We start from the raw sequence: 20,987 nt of genomic DNA on the forward strand, positions 1-20,987 counted from the left end.
GGAGAGCTGGAAGGGTTTGGGGACAGCCAGGAGTGGTGGTTGAGCAGGGAGGGGGCTGAGCCTGGTGCCAGCAGGGCTATCACTGGGACAGTACCAGATGCTGGGCACGAGGGTTGTACCAAAAATTTGCTGTCTAATGCTCGTTTCCACCTCTCCCCCTGGCAGATGTTCATCATGGAGAAGGTGGAGGGCACCCAGTGCAGCCTGCACGAGTTCAGCATCACCGGCTCCACCTACGCCCCAGAGGGACAGATGTGAGTGAGGGTCCCGCCCCCTTCACAGGGACACAGGGTGGCCCTGGGCTGGCAGCACAGCTGGGGGAAGGTGGGAGGGTCGGGTTCATGGCCACGGCCGGGGGTCCCCATGAGCTGGGGAGAAAGGAGGGTTTTCTGAGGCTGGTTGCAACCCTGTCCATGGGGACACCCGCTGTGCACTGTCTTTTGGCCACGCTGGGCTTGCAAGTGTTGGGTGATTGACTGTACTCTGCTGGTCGTGGGGACCAGGGCAGTTGTGTCACTGTCCCTCACATCCAGCTCCTGCCCCACTTGATTTGGGTGGTGCTCACCCTGGCTCTGCCTTCCCACTGCTCAGCAGAGGGGCTCCCACACGCTTGGCTCTCCCTTCGTTAGCAATCCCAGTAAAACAAGGCCACCTGTGAACCAGAGAAGATGGCAAATGTGGGAATGGTGATGAATGAGGCTTTTTGCAGTAGTCGATGACTCTCCAAATTTCTGGAGCCTGCACAGTTTGGGTGTTGACTGGCAGCTGTTGCCCTTGCCCCGAGCAGAATGCGGGGCTGGCAGCTTGTCCAGGAGCCACCAGCAGTGATCAAGAGGACTTGCAAATGGCTGAAACCCCACCAGGAAAGTGCTCCCCGAGCTCTGTGTCCACGGCAGGGATGGCTCCCATGCTGGTGTGCCCAGGGCACGATCCTGCTGATGGCAGGGTGTGTCTCAGGGCAGACACGGGCTTTGCAGAGCTGCAGCTGAGGGCAGGGAGTGGAAGCTGGGGGATTTTCCCTGAAGTGTTATCACACACATGGGGTTTTCTGCTGTTGTATTTATTTATTCCTGTTCCTTTGGAAGGAGATGGTGGCCCCCAGTGTGGCAAAGTCTGGGAAGAAGGCAGATGAGAAGCTCAGCTGGTGGTGGGAGCACTCTCTGCTCTCCTTTGCTTTGTTCTGTGATCCCAGACACGTTCGTCACCATGGTCCCTTCTGCTTATCCGTGGAGCAGCTGTAATTCATCCTGGCCTCAGACTTAATTTCATGAATATTTATAGAGCCAATTTGGTCCTTGGCTGGGAATCTCCATTAAAAACTGAGCCAGGTCATAAGCTGGTGTCAATCAGTGCTTTTCAATTAAAATTGAGGAGGACTGGGGGGCTGAAGTTGTGTCTGCTCAGAGTCCCCTTTCCTCTGGGCACTGCATTCAGGGCCACTGTGTTGGTCTGCAACAATTTGTGTTGCTCTTGAGTTTTGCTTTAGCCCTGTGCCTGTATTGTGTCTCGAGGGGGATGTGTGGGCTCACTGAGGTGTCACGGAGAGAACTCGCCTTTCCCCCAGGGCTGGTGGGACTGAAATGCTTGTTTGCTTTAGCCTGGCCTTGACAGGGGGATATTTCATGCTGGATCTTGGGTTTGCTCACACAGCACCCAGCCAGCAGTGCCTTTGCTGGTGTTTTTCCCAGCACATGGGTCTCACCTGGCTGCATGCAGGGACCGCTGACGATGGGGCCGTATCCTCCCATCCCTTCCCAGCAATATGCCGGGGATCACATGCTGCAAAGCCATGCCTGGTATTTCCACCTTCCCAAACACTGAAACCCATCCAGAGTGTCCACAGCTCCCTCCTCCACCCTCTGTCCCTTCCCATGAGCCCAGGGCTGGGCAGCATCTCTGGGCAGGAGCAGTGGATCTCCCTTCCCACTCACAGCCCAGTGCGGCTTCATCTCCCTCAGCAAACAGATTTTTCAGATTTTCTTGGCTGCTCCCTGTTTTCCGCTCCCGAGCTGTAACAAGGGCTCCAAAATGTTCTTTCCATTGGGAACCAACAGTGGAATAAGCTGATCCTAGTAAATGCCTGACAAATTATTTTTCCAGCAAGCAGATGACCGGCTGGGTTTATACAGCTCTAACCTGCAGTTACCTCTGCTGGAACCAGGATAATTTTTTATTTCCCTTCAAAACCGCTGCTGCCATTCCTACCACCAGGCGAGGAGAAGCATTTGGCTTGCCTGGAGTGTTCGGGGCTGCTCCTTTCCAGGACATTTGTGCTCCTTTCTGTAGCAAAGAGCTGCTATTTAGGAAGCAAAGATCACAGTTCACTGCTTGCTTGGAGCCGTCACAGCAGTACAGCTGTGAAAGTTCTCTGCTGCTCCTAAGTGCTCCCTTGGGCTCCCTATGGAGCATGAAGCAGCATTACAGGGAGGAGAAGGGACTTGCTGTTGGTTCCACAGCTCCTCTGGATTCCCAGCAAATGGAAACCCCTGAGGAGGTGGATGTTAACGTGAATTTCTTTGCCCCTTTTCTGGCCCATCATCTTCATCACCAGCCTGTGAGCAGCCCCTGCTTGCTCCTTTGAACTCCTCTGCAGCCCCCTTTATTCTGGGCCACTTCCAGAATTCATTTGCCTCCTGTGATATTTTATTTGCAATTTAGTCCTGCCCCATTTCATAAAGTACAAAATGTGAACCCAAGGATTTATTGCCAGCACTGGGGCTTTAACTGGGCTCTTTCTCCCACATTTACAAGAGTGATATACAGACTATATATCCCCCTAGAGGGGATCTTTAGGATGAGCTAAGTGCATTTGAAGGTGTGAGCTGGTGTAAGGCTGTTGGGGTTGCTTTCTGCCCACAGCCTGAAGGACGAGCAGCCGGTGCAGTGCGGGCAGTACGACGGGCTGGTGGAGCTGGCCACCATCTGTGCCCTCTGCAACGACTCCTCGCTGGACTACAACGAGGTGAGGGGGCACCAGGGCCGGGTGGGGTGGGGGGAGGCTCTTGCTGTGCTTCGGGGCAAAGCCAGTAGAGTTTGTCCCTTGGGATCCCCTTCCCTGGCTTCAGCTCATCCCAAGGGGATGCTCTGGTGTGGTGGGTGACAGCAGCCTTGGTGGCAGCAGCATGTAGAGGATGTGCTCTAAAGCTGAAGCTCTTTTTTCCTGCCCTCTAGTCCAAAAAGGTTTATGAGAAGGTGGGGGAAGCCACTGAAACAGCCCTGACGTGCCTGGTGGAGAAGATGAACGTCTTCAACACGGACCTCAGCAAACTCTCCAAGGTGGAGAGAGCCAATGCCTGCAATTCGGTGAGTGGGGAGAAGCTCCTGTGAACTCCAGCACTGGGGGACTGGAGGGAGAGGAGGGATTTAGGACGTCTGGTACTTGGGCAATAAACACTTGCAATGATCCAAGGGACTGATCTGGCACAAGGATGTGATTTCTGGGCTCTCAGGGTGAGCTGGTTTTGGAACAGATGGTGCAATGGCCCCGGGGGGCTGATCCCAGGGCCTTGAGGACCAGCCTACATGGAGCTTTGGAGCAGGTGATTCCTGAGGCTCCAGCTCAGTCCAGTCCCTGCTCAGCCAGGAGAGACCCTCTCAGTGATAGCCCGAATTCTGGCTGCACATGAGGAAATTTGGAGTTATCTTTAGGTGCCCAGTTTGCACTGAGCAGCCACCCTCCAGCATGAACCAAACCCTCTTCCCCAGAGCCTTTCCTGCCGCAGTGACACTTGCTGCTTGGAAATATCTGTTTTTGACATGAAAATATCTTGTGCTGGCTATTCCCCTACTCCAGTGTCTCCCTGTCCTCCTGGGTGAAAATACACTTTAATTTGGGTCTGGATTTCCTCCGCTTTAGATCTTATAATATCTTTACTTGCTCAAAGGGCTCTCTGTTCCAGCATTTTTTCCCTGGATAGGTCTGAGCAGGTTGTAATAAATCTCCTGACTCCTTTCTGATATGGAAAGCTTGTAAGCTTTTAGCCCTGTCCCATCCTTCCTGGCTCCTGTGGCTGCCTTTCTCCTCCCATCCCCGGGGCTCAGCAGGGCCGTCAGCCAAGGCAGAGAGCACCAGTGTCCCTGGCACGTCCAGGCTCAGCCCAGCACTGCTCCTGCAGGTGATCAAGCAGCTGATGAGGAAGGAGTGCACCCTCGAGTTCTCCCGAGACCGCAAGTCCATGTCCGTGTACTGCACTCCCACCGGGCCCAGCAACAACTCCACGGGCAGCAAGATGTTTGTCAAGGTAGGGGCAAAGCACCTGCAGGGTCCTCCTCCCCTCTGCACACCCAGCAGGGCTTGGCCCTTGCTGCATGGGGCAGTGATGATGCTCTGCAGTTCCTCTCCCACTCTATCTGCCTGTGGATCCAGGGTCCAGCAGGTGGGCTGGTGGGGTCAGACAGGAGGTGAGTCTTCGCCATATGGATTAGGAAAAAATGGGGATGAGATGATTTAAAGGGAGGAAAAGGTGCTGAGTGTGCTGGTGCTGGGGCAAGGGAGAGCTGCCCCTGTGCAGAATTTGGGCACTTGCCTTTATTAAAGGCTTGGACCCTCCAGATGCCAGTAATGCCCAAAGGATGATGTCCAGTTTTCCACTGTAACCAGAAATAAAGTAGTGTTTCATAGGGCATTTTCTTCCCGAGAGAAGAGATGTGGTGGAATTTCCCCCTGCTGACTCTGAGAAGGTTTGTATGTTGTTGTTCCCACTGGGAGATGATCTGGGTAGGTGAACTCTGCCCTCCAGGTCAGGCTGGGACCCTCTGAAGCCTCTGGATCTGTGGTCCTGGGCAAGCTTTTTAAGAGATGCAATAGAAGGATTGCAAGTTGCATATTAAAGAGCAATGTCAGGGTCTTTTGTTAGGCCAGAAGGGCTGGGGTGAGATGCTGGGGTGCTGAAGGACATGTTTTCCTGAACTGAGAAGGCATCACAAACATCCGCTGAGTATCCCACATTTTTTTCACACAGATTTACAGCCCTCATCCCCTCCAGGCCGGAGCGGGGATCTGTGGGGCGGCAGTATCTGGGGCAGATACGTAGGTTTGGCAGGAGTCAGCTCCTCTCCAGCAGATCCTGCTCTTGGTGACCTGGTGCGGGTGCGCGCTCCGGGGCGCGATCCCGGTGCGCGATCCCGGTGCGCTCGGTCGGAGGCTGCCATCTAGTGCCCCGAGCCGCAGGGCCGGCGTGTGCCCGCTGCACTTTGGGGAGATTTCCTTCTCCTTTGCCCAAACTTGGCGCCTTCCCTCCCTCTGGCACTTCCTGCGGTGCTGGCAAGAGATGCCCATCCTGCAGCTTCAGTGCAGCCCCTGAGCCCTCCTCTCCTCCTCAGGGTGCCCCGGAAAGCGTCATCGAGCGCTGCACCCACGTCCGCGTGGGCCCTGCCAAGGTCCCGCTGACGGCCCCGGTGCGGGACAAGATCCTGGGCAGGATCCGGGACTGGGGCATGGGCATCGACACCCTGCGCTGCCTGGCGCTGGCCACCCATGACTCGCCTGTCCGCAGGGAGACCATGCAGCTGCACGACTCCGCCGCCTTCGTCCACTACGAGGTACGGCACCGGAGCTTCGGCCAGGAGCTTTCTTCCTTATTCCCAAAGTTTCCCCCCACACTCCCAGCTGTCCCAGCAGTATTTTCCCTCTGGTTTCCCTGTGGGCGGTGTAATGGCTCATCTCCTCTGCAAACCTCAGGGTCCAATCTGAAGGATAACAAGCCCCATCTCACTGAGGATGTGTTCCTGTGGAGTAACAGCTGAGAGGGCCTTGGAGACCATTGTGAGGGATGGGGAGGAGGGGAGCAAAGAGAAAAGGTGTGAGGAGGAGCAGAGGGGATGGGACCATCCTGTTGGATTGGGGCTGTAGAGTGCATCCGTGGGGCAGTTGGTAGGAAACCTCCTGAAAGTTTCCTCCCCAGGGAAATCCCTGTGCCCAGGGTGGTGTCACAGCAGGGGGGAAGTGGATGCATCCCAAGGGGTTAATGTTGGTCTGGGGTGTGTTCCTCCCACCCAGAACGACCTGACCTTTGTGGGCTGTGTGGGGATGCTGGACCCTCCCCGCAAGGAGGTCACCTCCTCCATCGAGATGTGCCGCAAGGCCGGCATCCGCGTCATCATGATCACCGGCGACAACAAGGGCACGGCGGTGGCCATCTGCCGCCGGATCAGCATCTTCTCAGAGACTGAGGACGTGTCTGGCAAGGCCTACACGGGCCGGGAGTTTGATGAGCTGTCCCCCGAGGAGCAGCGCCAGGCGTGCCGCGAGGCCCGGTGCTTCGCCCGTGTGGAGCCGGCGCATAAGTCCCGCATTGTCGAGTACCTCCAGTCCTTCAATGAGATCACGGCCATGGTGAGCCCTCAGGCACACCCCACCACCCCCCTGTCCCTTCCTCCCCACCCTGCCCAATCCCTTGCACGCTTAACCACAGCTTCGTGCAGACAGGTGACGGCGTCAACGACGCTCCAGCCCTGAAGAAGGCAGAGATTGGCATCGCCATGGGGTCGGGCACGGCTGTTGCCAAGTCAGCTGCTGAGATGGTGCTCTCTGACGACAACTTCTCCACCATCGTGTCGGCCGTCGAGGAGGGCAGAGCCATCTACAACAACATGAAGCAGTTCATCCGCTATCTCATCTCCTCCAATGTCGGGGAGGTCGTTTGGTGAGAGCCTCCCACACCAGGCACCATACTGCAGGAGCAGCAGTGTGGGGACACATCCCCTGGGACAGGTGACCTGCACACCTGTCCATGTCTCCTGGCCCTGGCAGCATGTAGTGCCCAAACTGGTAATCCCAGGCACCATGTCTCATTCCCCAAGCGCAGGGAGATTTTTTTTTTTGTAGTTTTCCAATCCTGCCAGTCCACAGGACCTATTCTGTTAAAGTGTTGCCTATTTAAGGCCATGAGAGTGCCTGAGCTGGGTGCAGATGTTTGTGCACAGGCTGTTGTCACCCAGTCACAGCTCTCTGCCTCTCCCTCCCAGTCCTCAGCAACATCAGCACAACCTTGGGATCGCTTGGGCATCCTTTGCCCTTGCATTTCAGCATGGGTGTTTGTGCTGGGAATGGGAACCTTTGTGGCTGTGAGGACGTTGGTTGTTGGGTTACAACTGCAAAGCAAATTTTAATTGCAACAGGAACAAATTTTAGCTGCAAAATTCAGTGCTGGGCTTCAGGTTCCCGATCAGGGGCTGTCGTTCATCTTCAGGACTTTGGGTTAATATTCAGTTTGGGGCTTTGGATCCAGGTGCTCTCTCCCCCTTGCATGACACAGAACTTTTCTCTGCCTGCCCAGAGCTTGTCTAATTTCACATCTCTTGTTTTTTCCCTGCAGTATCTTCCTGACAGCCATCCTGGGCTTGCCCGAGGCCCTCATCCCTGTGCAGCTGCTGTGGGTGAACCTGGTGACAGATGGGCTGCCGGCCACCGCGCTGGGCTTCAACCCCCCCGACCTGGACATCATGGACAAGCAGCCCCGCAACCCCAAGGAGCCCCTCATCAGTGGCTGGCTCTTCTTCCGCTACCTGGCTGTGGGAGGTGAGTGCTGTCGGTGCGGGTGGGCAGTTAGGATGTGCCTGGGGTGCTCTGGGGCAGGGGCCCTCTCTGGGTGCTGGGCTAAGGGTGTCTCTCTCGGCTGCAGTGTACGTGGGCCTGGCCACGGTGGGCGCAGCGACCTGGTGGTTCCTGTACGATGCCGAGGGACCACAGGTCTCCTTCCATCAGCTGGTGAGTCAGGAGGGGAACAGGCTGACAGCTGGAGCAGATGGGTGAGGGCGTGCATTCAGGTGTCGGAGTCCTTCATCCACCTTTCCTCTGCGTTGGTTGTAGCATTCCCCAATTCCAAGGCTCACATTTCCAGCCTTGCTTCAGCTAGCCACCAGCGTGGTAGTGAAAGTTTGATTCAGAGAAGCTGAAAGTACCTCCCATATTGGAAGGGATCTGTTCTCACATTACATTCCTGTAGCTAATGTGAAAACGGCAGGGTGGGGGGGAAAGCAGGTGCTATCACATCCCAATGGCATGTGCCATGCAAGATGGATTTCTGATGGAGACACGTGTGTGGTCAAACTCTTTCCTAAATGCACCTGAGAGTCTTAAAGCCACTGTCCAGCCCCTACCCCAACCCCAGCAGAAGCTGGGTCACTGTAGGCAATTTACTGGTTGCTCTGAACTGTGGGATATTTAACAGCAACCCAGTTCATCACGTGCCCCCAACCAGTCGACTCTTCCTCCTCTCTCCTGCCTGTCCTGCTGCTCTGCCGTGTATTTACCAGCGGTTTCCTGTGCCGACAGAGGAACTTCATGAGGTGCACTGAGGACAACCCCATCTTTGAAGGAATTGACTGTGAGATCTTCGAGTCGCGATACCCAACGACGATGGCTCTGTCTGTGCTGGTGACAATCGAAATGTGCAATGCTCTGAACAGGTGTGGTGGCCACAGGGCTGCCTTGTTTGCTCTGTGCATGACTGATTTTGTGCAGGGTCTCTTTGAGCGTCTGTGGGTGGGCTGAGGGCTTTGCTTTGGCTCAGCAGAGCCGTTCAGAGCATCCTCACGGGGGACCGCTGGGTTTTCCATAGAGAAGCTCCTCCAAGGCTGTGTGCTGTGGCTGAGAGCAGGGAAGGAAGGACTGGATCTGCATTCATTAGCGACCTGGTCATTAGTGATCGATCCTAATCCATGCATGGCTGGTTGTGTTGGGCATCCAGATCCAGTTCTCAGCAAAGCCTGAAGATGAACAGCCCCTGGAAAAGCAAGGATATAGCAAGGATATATGAAATTCCCAGCGTGGGCAGATGTGGGGAGGTTTCTGGGCCTGACGTTGTCCCCTCCCTTTCACAGTGTCTCTGAGAACCAGTCGCTGCTGCGGATGCCACCGTGGCTCAACATCTGGCTGCTGGGGGCCATCATCATGTCCATGGCTCTGCACTTCCTCATCCTCTATGTCAAGCCCATGCCTGTGAGTGCCCTCTGTCACCTCCCTATGCCTCCTGTGGACAAGGACATCCCTGGAGCAATCTTTGGGTCTGGAAACTTCTGGGATGGTTGTTCCTAGCAGGTGCCCTCAGGACCAGGTCCCATGACTCAACCCAGCATGGAATATAGGAGTCATTCTGCCCCATGAGCCAGAAGTCAGAAGCTCTCCCTATAGGCAATGCAAAGGGATGTAGATAATTTCCAGAAGGTGGTTCAGCCCTTTCTGGAGTTGTCTCCTTCCTTCGCAAGGTTGGGGATGCCTCGGTTGATGCCCAGAGATGCTTAAGATGAAGTGTGTCTCTGTACCTAGGAGGTTACACTGTCCCTTGTCACTTGCTAAGCACCTGTGAGCACCTAAACACACAGTCCTACCTTGTGCCTCACTTTCCCCATTTGCAGGAGAGATGAAGGACATAATTTTTTACTCATCTTGGCCAAGAGCCACCTTGGATCATGACAGACCTTGAAGAAATCCTCCTGTTTGGGCTGTCTGGATCCTCCCTCCTTATACCTGGGATGACCCTCTCTCAACCTTTGCCATACAACAATGGGACCCTTAAACCAACAAAGTATCCCACCTGCTTCCCTGCTGACATGTCCAATCCTTTCTGCCCTGCAGCTCATCTTCCAGGTGACCCCCCTGAGCTGGCCGCAGTGGGTGGTTGTGATGAAGATCTCCCTGCCCGTGATCCTGCTGGATGAAGGACTCAAGTACCTTTCCCGCAACCACCTGGATGGTGAGCATGGTCTGCACCACCCTGGGTTAGGGTGGCTCTGTGGCACTTTGCTTGGGGTTCCTGGTGGCTTTGTGGACCCCTCGCTCACCTCCTCTGCTTGTGTGATGTCTGCACCTGCATGTTCACCCACCTCTGCTGTGCAAAGGGGCTTTTTCTCCTACTCCCTTCCTTCCTGGTGCCATGCCTGGCAGAGTAGTTGGTACTTACATCTGCTTGAACTGCTCCCTTTGGAGCTGGAGCATTAGATAAATCTGCCACAGGTTATTAATTCAACTCTTGAACCTCCAGGAGCTGGATCCCTTTGCTTATAAAGCAAAACAAATCAAACACTGATTTGTAACAGGAACCTTTTCTTTTTTCCTCTCAGATTTCCACCCCTCTCTGTCCATCCTTATTTTGTGTTGGCAACCTCTATGATAAGATCATTTGAGAGCTGAACACCTTATAAACTGGTTCTAATGGGGTTGCCCTTGGCCAGCACCTCTCAGGATGCAGCCCTTGGCACAACCGGAGGAGAAGCAGCTCCTGTGACACTGGGGCAGCAGTTCCCATGTGCTTCTGGGCTCCATGATGTAAATCACAGCATATCTTTGGGCAGCCTTCCAAAGAGATGATATCATTTTTTGTCTTTCATTTCTTGCAAAAGATGTTGCTCTGGGGGATATCTCGGTGCTGAGTTAAGCCCACGGGTTTTCCTGGCGGTGGCTGTGGGCCCCAGGCTGCCGAGCAGTGCTGTGTCTGCCACAGGGGTGGCCCCTCTCCAGCAAACAGGTTTTATTCATTTTTTGTGGTGTGCTCACCCTGACAGTGATAGCAGGGAGAAGAAGGGCAGGAAAGGCACTGTCCTTGCTCAGGGAAGCTCTGGGGGCAGATGGACAATCTGAGTGTGAGGACTGGATGTCCTTCCGCACCATCAGCTTGCTCAAACCATTTTTTCATCCCTCAGGCAACCTGTGTCATAGTAAATCCCTCTTTTTCCCTTCACCTTGTAATAACAACCCAGAAAATCTGTGCAAAGCCACTCTTGCCTTCCTGGGCTGAAGGCAGGTCTGGCGAGCCCCGTCAAGCAGGGATTTGGGCATTGTAACAGCTGCGTTTGGTTTCTTGTGGAGCAGAGCTTTGTGAGTACCTGGAAATATGGGATGGGAAAGTATTGCAGGCAGGAAATGATCACAAACAGGTCTCCCTCCCCACCAGTGTGTCCTGGTGGGCAGCTGGTGCTCATGTCAGCCTTTCTTCCTGTGTTGAGCTGATGCAGAAACTCAGCAATTGCTCAGAGAAACAGAGGTGCAGGGACTCCTGTTTTTACAGACCAGATAGAAATTGTTTCTAGCCTTTTTTTTATTGAATTGTTGCATCTCTCACTGGACACCCAGGTCTGTTTTATCCCACAATTAAGAGCCTGTAGCAACAATTTTACAGCACGGCACCGGGCTGGGGTGTAGGAGAGCTGGTTAATGTTGCATCCCATGCATGCCCTCGGTCTTCACTTCACCATCTGTGATCTGGGGCTGAGCCTGTCTTTCTCCCACACTTTGTATTTCTCTATAAAATCTCAGCACTGTTGGACAAAGGGCTTTTCTTTGGCTCTGCCTGCACAGCTCCAAGCACAGCGAGGTTTCTGGTAGGCACACATTCCTCTCAAGTGCCATCATACCAGCTCAGAGTGTTTTCTCCTCCCATGCCATGCTCCCAATGTTTCAGGTCCTCTGAGCTTCCCTCATCCCCACGGTCACGATGCTGCTGGTGCTCACGGGCTGCTCTGTCTCATGGATCCAGGGTTTCCCATGCAGCTCTTCAATCATGGCTGTGTAGCAAAATCACCACTCTTAAATCATCAGACTTGAAAGAAGTAATTGAAACTCTTCATCTTCCTCATTCCTCTGGGCTTTGAAAAGCAAAGGAAAAAACCTCCAAAAGCCACTTTTATATGTGGTCTTATGATTTTTTTTACCAGGTATTCTCAGGACAGTGGAGCGGGGAGCACCAGTTGAATACCTGCAAGACTCCAGAGCAAGGGTTGGCTTCCTTACGTGTCTCATCCCTGAATGCCGTGTCCCCGTGCTTCCTGCAGAGTCTTGCTCGTGTGTGGTGGGGACCTGCTTGGAACATGAACATGGCTTAGACCTAGAACAGAGATACAGTAACAGAGCCGGGGGTCTCTACCCAGACAGCATCTCCTTTCCCACAGTGCTCTCTGTGTTTTGCTTCAAAATAAGGCCTAACAAGTCTGTAAAGTAGCTCTTTGATGGCAGTTTTGGCCAGGGGCCAGGCTACCACTTGGTCTGTGCAAGACAGTGCTTGGGGATGGTCTCCAGCATGGGACCTTCCAAGGGAGGGCCAAGGGTGTTCAGCTGAGGAATGCAAATGTATAGCTGCGAGTTCTGCTGACTCAGGTTTTGCATGGAAAACTTTCTCCTTTGGTGAGATTTAGATAAGTTGTGTTTCCATTATGCTGGATTTTCCTTGTCCTTGAAGTGGCAGAAAGCTGAGACTCTTCAGTTCTCACTGTGGTCTCAGTGCTTTACATTCCTCTCCCATCGCCCTGCTCACGTCCAGCCTTTCATCTCACATGCTTTGCATATCTGACTGCCTTCATTCCTCCCTGGCCCCTCTGAGGTTTCTGCTATCTCAATTTTGGGAGGTGATGTGATTGTGAGAGCGAGAGAATGTGCACGGCTGAGGTTGGCTTGGTGTGAGCTGCAGATGTTCTGGTCAGGAACATGGAGATGTTCTCAGGGGTCTGTCACATGCTGGCAGGCTCACAAGGGCTCACCACCCTCAGGGATCTCTTGCTGTAGTATCTTTAATATTTTCCGTGCTCTATGAATTCAAGTGTTTGTTCTTTCTGAATCCTGTGGCATGCAGGAGGAAGGTTTCCAGGCATCTGTGCCAAAGCCTTGCAGAAGTCTCTTTTCTGAGTGGTTCTCGAGACGTACCAAATCTAGGGAGGACACTGAGATAACCCCAGTGCTCATGTTCCTCTGTGCACCATCAGCCCACTGCTGAGGCCACCCTGCTCTCCTCCTGCACTGTCCCTGGACCTCCTCATGTTCATCATCTCAAAGCAAACCCCTTGCAGGTGTCGGAGTTGCTGCTGTGGTTGTTCTCAGCACGTTCAGCAGCAGGCCCTGCCTGGGCGCTGAGCATCACCATTTCTCACCTGTGCTGTGGTAAAGGCAGGGGCAAATCACAAAGCAGGTGTTTTCTGCAACACAACTACACACCTGCCCCGGCAGCAGCAGGGCCACTGAAAATCAGGAGTTTGGATGCACAGGAATTCACTTGGTGTGTTTTGTGGTAGATCAGCTTTTATGCAGCTGTTTCTCCTTGTGCCCAGTGAGGACAGCAGCCCCTGGAGTCATTTTGCAGGGGTTCAAGACGGTGGCCACCCCATCCTGTTCCTGTCCCCACCGGGTCCCTGTTCGCTCTCCCATGGGCAGCACAGTGCCCTGCAGTCTCCTGCCACTGCAGCTGAAGTGGGGGTGAGGTTGCTCCCTTGGGTGAATGTCTCCACCACTGAGGGAGCTTTGGCCATTTCTCTGCAAAGCTGGCATCAGCTTTAGCGTTCAGCATCCTCCCAGAGGAGAGTGGCTGGCAGAGGTGGCAGTGCACTGACAAGAGCATCATACTCCCTGCCAGGGGTGGAGGGAGCTCTGCATCTGAGACAGCCCAAAATTTGCAGGGACCAAAATCTCCATGTCCCATCACAAAAAACCCTCCAGCATATAGCAAAAAGGAGCTGTTCACCCTCATTTTGCCCCATGTGCCTGCACCTGAGTATGAGGGAACCCCCCCCAAAACTCCCCAGGAGCACAGGAGCTGCTGCAGCTGCCTGTGCTCCCTGCAGAGGAGGCAGGCATCCCTCTCCCTGGCACGGCAGAGCCGGGAGCGAGCGCCTGCGGCCGTGGCCTGCCCTTGTAGGGTAATCTGTGCATGGAGCTACCTTGGCTGGGTGCTGGCAGAGGAATGTGTCCCTATGGGCCAAGTATTCCCTTGAGCTGTGGGATGCTCTGCAGGAGAGTGGTGCTGCACCTTCCAGTGCTGGAATCTCCACAGGGGATTTTACAGCTCTGCTGCCTCGCTTTTTGTTTTTATTTCCCTCTCTCTCCTGTTTTTTCATACGTGTCCATGTGTCCTGCTTTAGAAATGGAAGAGCAGAGGGAAGCTGCCAGTGTTGCTGCCCTGGTATTGCAAAGGGATGGGGGGACAATTCCCCTTTTGGTTTTCTCCTGAGGTCTGGGGTCTCGGCTGCAGCTCAGGATGCCCTGGTGTGATGGGGGAGATGCGCAGTTTTCAGAGCTACGAGGGCTGCAGCGTTTCCTTGGTGAAGGAAGTGATGTGGGCTGGCAGTGGGAGCCTGCATCCCTCCAGCAGCACCTTTTACAGGGACCTGTTGAGGAAAGTCAAAAGCAGTAAGGAAAAACGTCCCCAGAAGCCTCAGCTGTCCTGGGGGGAGCAGACCTTGGAGGAGCTGAGCTCACATTGTTCAGCTGCTGGTTTGCAAGTGCTGAAGGGCTGCGACAGCCCTGGTGTGAGGCAGCATCCAGAGGGAGTGTGACCATCCCATCATCCCTGTAAACAGGTCCTGCATTCCCCCTGCTCCTGTCACCAACGTGAGGGGAGGACAGATGGACTCTGGCATGCAGGGACCTGGAACTGGACCTTGGCTGTTTGCAGGGCTCATGGAAACACCTGACTCGCTCCACGCCAGGATTGTGTTACTTAGAGGCCTGAGAGCAACATTTTGAAGAGCATCCACTGTGGTTAAACACTGCAGCTGTGTCCCCTTCCTGCCCCTGCCTGTCACATGCCATGGCATCCTCCTCCCTGTTTGCACAACCATGGAGTGATGTGTTTAGGGGAAGTGCCATGGCTGGCAAATTACCACTGGTATGTCACCTGTTCAGCTGCTGGAGGAGACAGAAGAGATGCTGCTGCAATGGGGAGGAGGTGAATTTTGATTATTGCAATGAGATTTAATACAGTGCAGTTGCCAGCATCCTTGCTTTACACCAAAGCCCACAGTGTCATCCAGAGGGGTGCTGCCATCACAGCAAACCATTTTATCCCAGGACACAGGAGCTGGGCTCTGCAGCCAGCCCTGGAAAAAAAATTTGGCAGAAGTTGCAGAAAAGCCTTTTCCCTCTCTCTTGCCTGTTATTTATTAATTCCCCTGAAAGCTTGTCGGCACCAGGGTTGGCAGCAGGCACGGAGCCCCGCGGGTAACCCCGGGCAGGACCCCTATTTATCAAGAGCACAGGAACAGCGGTCCCCAGTGAGATGTGTTTGGTGATGTGTGCAGTGATGAAAGATAGAGAAATACAGTCAAAAGATTCACGATAAGGGATTTTTCTAACTCTCCTTAGCAAGTGCTGCTTCTGGGTGGGTTTTTTTTTAAGGAAAAAAATCTGTTCTGGGCAGCTGCTGCCTCAGGGGTCAGGGACACTCCTGTCAACTGCTTGAAAATTGGGGATCTAGTTGCTGTAAGTCATGTTCTGGCAGGGATTTTGAGGCTGCTCACATGGAGTTCAAGCTGGATACCATCACTTTCCTACAGGCCATGTGTTGCCTGTTAACCTTCCATGTCCAACCCCATCCATCTGGAGGGAGGGTGAAGGGAGGAGGGCAGCCCTGGGACAGTGGCTGTGATGAATAGGTTGCTCCTTGCTCATTGTTTTGGAGGTATTTATGGGTGTAAGTACATGTGCAGTGTGTGTAAGTGGTGTCAGCCCATGGAGCAGTGCCCGTGTCTCTGGCTGCAGCAGGGCTGGGGCTCTGGGGTGGGTGGGAGGATGCAGTGAGCTTCCTCCTCTCTGAGCCACTGCTTTTCCCTGGGTAATGCCTCATTAGGAGCAGTAAGGAGGGATCCTGCCTACTCGCCTTCCCACAGGGCTCCACCTCATCCCTTTTCCTAACTCTTGCAGAGGCCTTCCTCACCCAGGGACGGGCATCCTCCTCCTCCTCACACAGCCTGAGCTGCCGCAGCTGCAGTCAGGCCAGCTCTGTGCAGACAGGATTCCAGGTTCCTTCTGAGATCAACCCAGGAGCAGGCACTCTTGGTAACAAAAACATGGATCTGGTTTGCTTTTGAACCCTCACCAATACTTTTCCTTCTCTTTTTTGCCCTTCATTTCAGGAGAAGAGGACAAGAAATGAATGACACGAGGGCGACACTCCAAACTAGAGGATCCCTAACTTGTAACTCGGACTGAAGTCTTGCATGCGTGACCACCGCTAAAGCCAGCAGGACATGCATGTGTCCGACTATCAGACAAATGCGGGTGAATCGTCAAAAAGAAAAATACTGATTTTGTTTTGTTCTGTAGCTTTCTTTTTCCTGTACATATGAGTGCAATTACTGGACAGCTGGCATAGGCTTTGGGGATGGAGCTGTGTGGATCTGAATCGTTGTCATGTGGTTCCTTAGGATTTGTTGTTGCCAAATTTTAGACCCTCTTTCCAATTTTCACCGTGACTGGGTGAGCTTGGGCAAGGTGGCCTTCATGAGAGATCAAGGCAGGAAGTCGGGATTTGAGGCCACATCCCCCAGTGGGACAGGATGCACAGGGCAGCTTCAGGGGCCAGGAAGGGCTTGGCAGTGAGTGAGGGCAGGGAGAGAGGAGAGGGGGCCACATATTGGGGTTGCTGAGCCTTGATGATGTCCATAGTGTTGGTGGGTGCATTGCTGCTGCTGTGCTCTGCTCCAGTGGCTGCAGCAGCTGGGAATAGCTTCAGAGTGTGTCCAACATTGGCATGGACCTCATGGATGTGTGTTTATGCGTCGAGGTCGGGTGCATGTGGTGGAAGGTGACATTCTCCCTATTTATCACGCTGTCCTGTTTGATCCCTGCGTTTTGGAAAGCCCAGCACCTTCTCAGGCTCATCCAGCACCAAAGCACGATGAAGTCCTGTCTGTTCTTCTCCATCTGGCATCCTTCTCGATCCCATCTGCACTATATAAGCTGCAGTCCTTCTCCTTGTAGGGGCAGCCATGTAAAGAAAAGCAAGGGGGTGCCCACCTTGCATTCCTCATGTCCATCACTCCTTCCTAGTCACACTTTCTTTCCTCAGTGAATTTTTAACTATTTCCCTAGCAGGAGTAGAGCTTAAGTGTTCAGGAGCACATCCATGACTTCACATCCTCTGCTTTGGAGAACATCGCTGACTTGCACAGGGCATCCTTGTCAAGGGATCAGAATGGGAATGAATGTATGCTTGTACATAACGTGGTGTTTCTCCGTGAGTGGTGTTTGTTGTGGCATCCCTTTTTGTAAGGCACCAACTTTATCTTGCCCTTTGGGGATTTTTCCACAGCAGGAGTGAGACAGGCTGCACTGAGAGTTTGTAGATCAGGAGTGGATTTTGGGATCCATTAAATTTATCTTTCTCCATTGAGCTGTGTCAGCTGAGAAGCTGATAGTGGGTGGTTTCTTCTCCAGCTCTCCAGATCCTCCCTTCTGTTTTCCTCACAGTCCCCTATGATCCATCCTGATGATATTTAGTTAGCCAGAGCCTGTATTTTTCCTTTCTCTTACATTCCAGCAACAGCACTAGAGCCACGGTCTGGGGTAGCATTTGCTCCTTTGCTGTTGGGTTTTCTCTTCTACTTTTTGCCTCTTAAAAGCTTCCAATGTTTTTCTGTATCACCTGGGCAAGAGCATCTCTCCTTCTGTACACTAGGTGCCAAATATCATCCCTCCTTTCTTTTCTCCATCACCAGCATTGAAGATGAGCAGAGCCCCCAGACCAATGGGAATGTACAGAATTGTTATACTACTGAGCTGATTTATTGTACAGAAAACCTTGCATGAAATGTTGTTACTGTATTTAATATATAATGTATTCAAGGAATTTTAATATGGAGCTCTTTAAAAAGATCTTTATAGATACTCTGTGGTTAGAAGATTGTTGCTGATTTTTTAAAATCTTATTATACTTTGTCTTGAAGAAGTTTTATTTTTCAAATGTGTTCTGTCTAAATGATTTAATCAGTTGATCCCCTGGGATAACCAATTCCTCTTCAAAGGTTTTCACTATGGATGAGACCCACCCTGGTGTAGAGGATCAGGACATGACCCAGGTACTGCATAAGCTTTCAAAATAAAGCCTCAGTAAGACTAATGCTGTAGACATTTGATTTGCCCTTCCCCAGAAGGGTGGATTTCACCTTATTTTAGTACAGGTCATAGAATTAAAGAACAGTTTAAGTTGGGAAAGACATCCAAGGTGATTGAGTCCATCTCCATTACTCTGTGCAGAAAAACAACCAGTGGGAATTTAGTCCAGTTCCAGCTCGGTGTCATCAGAGGAAGCAGCAGCTTCTCTGAGGCTAACAACCAGTTTGGGAGAGGCTGGGCTGGATTCAGAGCATCCCAGCCCTGTTTGGAGGGTCCAGCAGGGCTTTCAGCTGCCCAATGGCATCTCCCTGGGATGTGGTGGCCTTGGTCCCTTGTGCTTACAGGAACCTGCTTGGTCCATCCACCACCTGAGTTACACTGTTTTCCCTGGACTTAATGTCTGGTGGTGTATTATTAATTTAACCCAAATACGTGTGGTGTGGAGAAGTTTCTTGTGTAAAAGCCCAGGCAGTGTCAGTCTGCTCATGCAGTCGTTGGGTCACAGTTGTGAGTTACCAAATGCTGAGCCATCATGGGCAGGAAACCAGAGCTGTGTCCCAGCTTGTTCTTTCCAGTAGCAGCAAATTGCATTTTATTTCTGTTGTGAGCCTTCAGATCTATCTAGAAAGTAGCCCAGGTAATCTGCACTAGAGCTGCCTGGAGCAGGCATCCCCCTTGCTGGGAGGGACCATTTTGACACGTCTCCATGTCCCCTTCTGAATGGTTGACTGCGTCTCTTGTCTTTCCCCCCATCCTTTAATTACTTGGAGTACAGGTTGTTGCTCCATACTTTTTGATTACAGGGGCTTATACTTCAAACATCTTAATGAAGTAGAAAAACATCCATAGATGTAATTATTTTTTCCTTTATTCTTCAGTGAAGGGTCAGGATAAATCACAGAGTAGTTATTTATTGCATGTATGCCAGCAGCAGCATGATGGGGACTTTTACAGGCTGGAACATGTTCTTATGTAAACTTGGAGATCCCAGAGCCAAGACCATCACTTTGGGATAGGCTCTTGTGTCTTACCAAGGCATCTGACTGTGCAATACAAGGGAGAGGGATACTGGGTGGCTGTTTTGCCCAAAAGCTTTATTAAGAAAGTAGCTTAGGGGCAAACCTCTGGGATCCTTGCTTTTCTTGGCAACAGAGGTTAGGAATTATTTCCTTTTTAGTTTTATTTTGATGGTGCTGCTTGGCATATTCTAAGTCTATAAATAAAACTCAGGTCTTTCCAGCAAGACCTTTAGCATTGGTGGGCTGCTGTGACAGATCCTCCACAAGATGCAGGGTGTAGGATGTGCTGGGATGGCAGCATAGGATTATCTATGAGCACTTTATACTCCTTCCTCAGGGGCCAAGCACTGTGCTGGGGTACAGCCAAGGTGGGAGGGGAAGGTCCTGTGTCCCTGGGGCGAGCACCAGGGGGATCAGCTTCGGGCAGCAGCTGTGGCAAGTCTTTTGTACTGTTTTGGGATGTTGTGTCATTGTGGCCAGTTGCTGGATGAGCTCTTCCCCCTGTGGTGTGTGATCCCATGGGGAGGCATGCTGGAAAAGGAAAAAGAGCAAAGTACTGCATCCTGTGTTTTATTTGTGTCGTGTGGCCCAGGCCTGCATGAGGTTTGTGTTTGTGTGTTTGGGGCTTTGGCACTGTGAACATTCCGTGTGTGTGTTTCTGGTGATGCTCTGCTCAGCCAAGGCTGGATGGCACCATCAGGCACTGGAGAGGGCAGTAGGAGGGACAGGCTCTATGGAGGGGCTTGGGGGACTTTGTTCCTGTAAGAGCATCAAACCTGGGATTGAATTTGAGTTTCTGCTCATGGTGTGCATGGCAGAAGGAGGAGCAATAGGAAAACTCAGCATTGATTTTTGGTCCTTCTTTTGTACATCAGGTTGATAAAATACTGCTTCCCAGTCAGGGTCCTGCTCCACCAAAACTCATGAAGTAATGATTTGAGCTGTGCAGGCACTCTGGCTGGGAGATGTTCATGAGGTTCAGTGACCTTGGCATTATGTCACTCCTGAAACTCAAACACAGCTGAGGCCCCGCTACCAACTCTTAAGACTTACTGTGATTTTTGGACCATACCTGGCATGGCCATCACTTTGATGACAGAGATTCAGTCCCATCTGGGCTCTTTTTCCTCCCACTTCTGCAGAGGCATTTTCTGTCAGGGGAGACAGCCTGGGACTCAGGTTTTTGGTACTGACCAAGGAGAGGGCTTTACCCCATGCAGATCTTGTGTGGCACAGTTGGGGTTAGGATTTGCAGGGCTGCAATGAGGAGGAGACACAGGGTAAACTGTGCTCCCTGGACATGTTCTTGTGGTGCCATTCAGCTTTTGGTGTGAGTGGGGCATTAAATGAGCCAAAATCTGTGTGTGCCTGGAGTGATGGGCACTTGGGACCAAGAGGAGGGCGACCACTGAACTGCCAGCGGGTGCCCTCAGTGGCTTTGGTCTGGAAATATGCTGATTTTTTTATATGAGATGCCTGAACAGCCAAATGTAGAAATCTCTGAGATTGTGCTTCATAGCAAAAGGTAAATTGTTATATCTTGGGGGGTGGGAGGGTGTTATTTGAGGGATAGAACTGAAAAAAATGAGGTTTCCTATTTTATTATATGAGAGATATTTTTCCACTAAATTACCGCTTCCTAAACCGTGTCCTTTGTCTGACTGTAAATAGCCAGGTGTGCCAGGAAGATGTGGGAAGGCTCCTTGTGGTCACATCCATACAATCCACTCTGTTCACACAATATTGGGCTGATTTGTTTTATACTTAGAAAATTACAGAAATAAAAGCAATTTTACTGGATGACTCTGGGGTTTTTTGGTCTATTTTGTTGTTGGTTTACCTCTTCTTTTTTTTTTTTTTTTCTCTTTTCTTGTCCCATTTGTGGCTGATTTGGGGGACATTTGGGAGCCCATGGAGCCATACGGGAGTGTCTGAGGGCATTCTTCAGCCGTAAAAGGAGTTGTGCTCACCAGATCAGGATTTCTTGTGGGTTTTCAGAGGAGCCAAACTAGAAATGGAGCTGAGCTTGTGCCTGGCATGGGATGACAAAGGCAAAATGAGCAGAGTGGCATGATGTGACTATTGGGAATGTTTTCATTCACTCTCAGGGCACAAGAATACAAATAACAGTGCTAATTTTGACTGTATCCAGA

The 20,987-nt window shown here is 52.1% G+C and overlaps 1 protein-coding gene across 2 annotated transcripts in view; it reads left to right on the forward strand.

Annotated features, from left to right (window-relative positions):
- ATP2A3 (ATPase sarcoplasmic/endoplasmic reticulum Ca2+ transporting 3) overlaps window positions 1-20,637 on the forward strand; it is a 52,200-nt gene extending 31,563 nt beyond the window's left edge. Inside the window, exons 9-22 of one of the 2 annotated variants that reach the window (XM_039562833.1) lie at window positions 166-254; window positions 2,860-2,962; window positions 3,172-3,303; window positions 4,116-4,241; window positions 5,323-5,541; window positions 5,999-6,334; window positions 6,424-6,644; window positions 7,317-7,519; window positions 7,623-7,708; window positions 8,276-8,409; window positions 8,824-8,941; window positions 9,578-9,695; window positions 11,653-11,714; window positions 15,835-20,637. In XM_039562833.1, the coding sequence (XP_039418767.1) occupies window positions 166-254; window positions 2,860-2,962; window positions 3,172-3,303; window positions 4,116-4,241; window positions 5,323-5,541; window positions 5,999-6,334; window positions 6,424-6,644; window positions 7,317-7,519; window positions 7,623-7,708; window positions 8,276-8,409; window positions 8,824-8,941; window positions 9,578-9,695; window positions 11,653-11,714; window positions 15,835-15,858 (1,971 nt within the window). In that variant the 3' untranslated portion in view covers window positions 15,859-20,637. The remainder of the gene's footprint in view (window positions 1-165; window positions 255-2,859; window positions 2,963-3,171; window positions 3,304-4,115; window positions 4,242-5,322; window positions 5,542-5,998; window positions 6,335-6,423; window positions 6,645-7,316; window positions 7,520-7,622; window positions 7,709-8,275; window positions 8,410-8,823; window positions 8,942-9,577; window positions 9,696-11,652; window positions 11,715-15,834) is intronic. The other variant, XM_039562834.1, reaches the window with a different exon arrangement.
- Window positions 20,638-20,987: the final 350 nt, after the last annotated feature.

The sequence above is a fragment of the Corvus cornix genome, chromosome 19 (assembly GCF_000738735.6).
Source record: "Corvus cornix cornix isolate S_Up_H32 chromosome 19, ASM73873v5, whole genome shotgun sequence".
In the NCBI taxonomy this organism is placed as follows: Eukaryota; Metazoa; Chordata; class Aves; order Passeriformes; family Corvidae; genus Corvus; species Corvus cornix.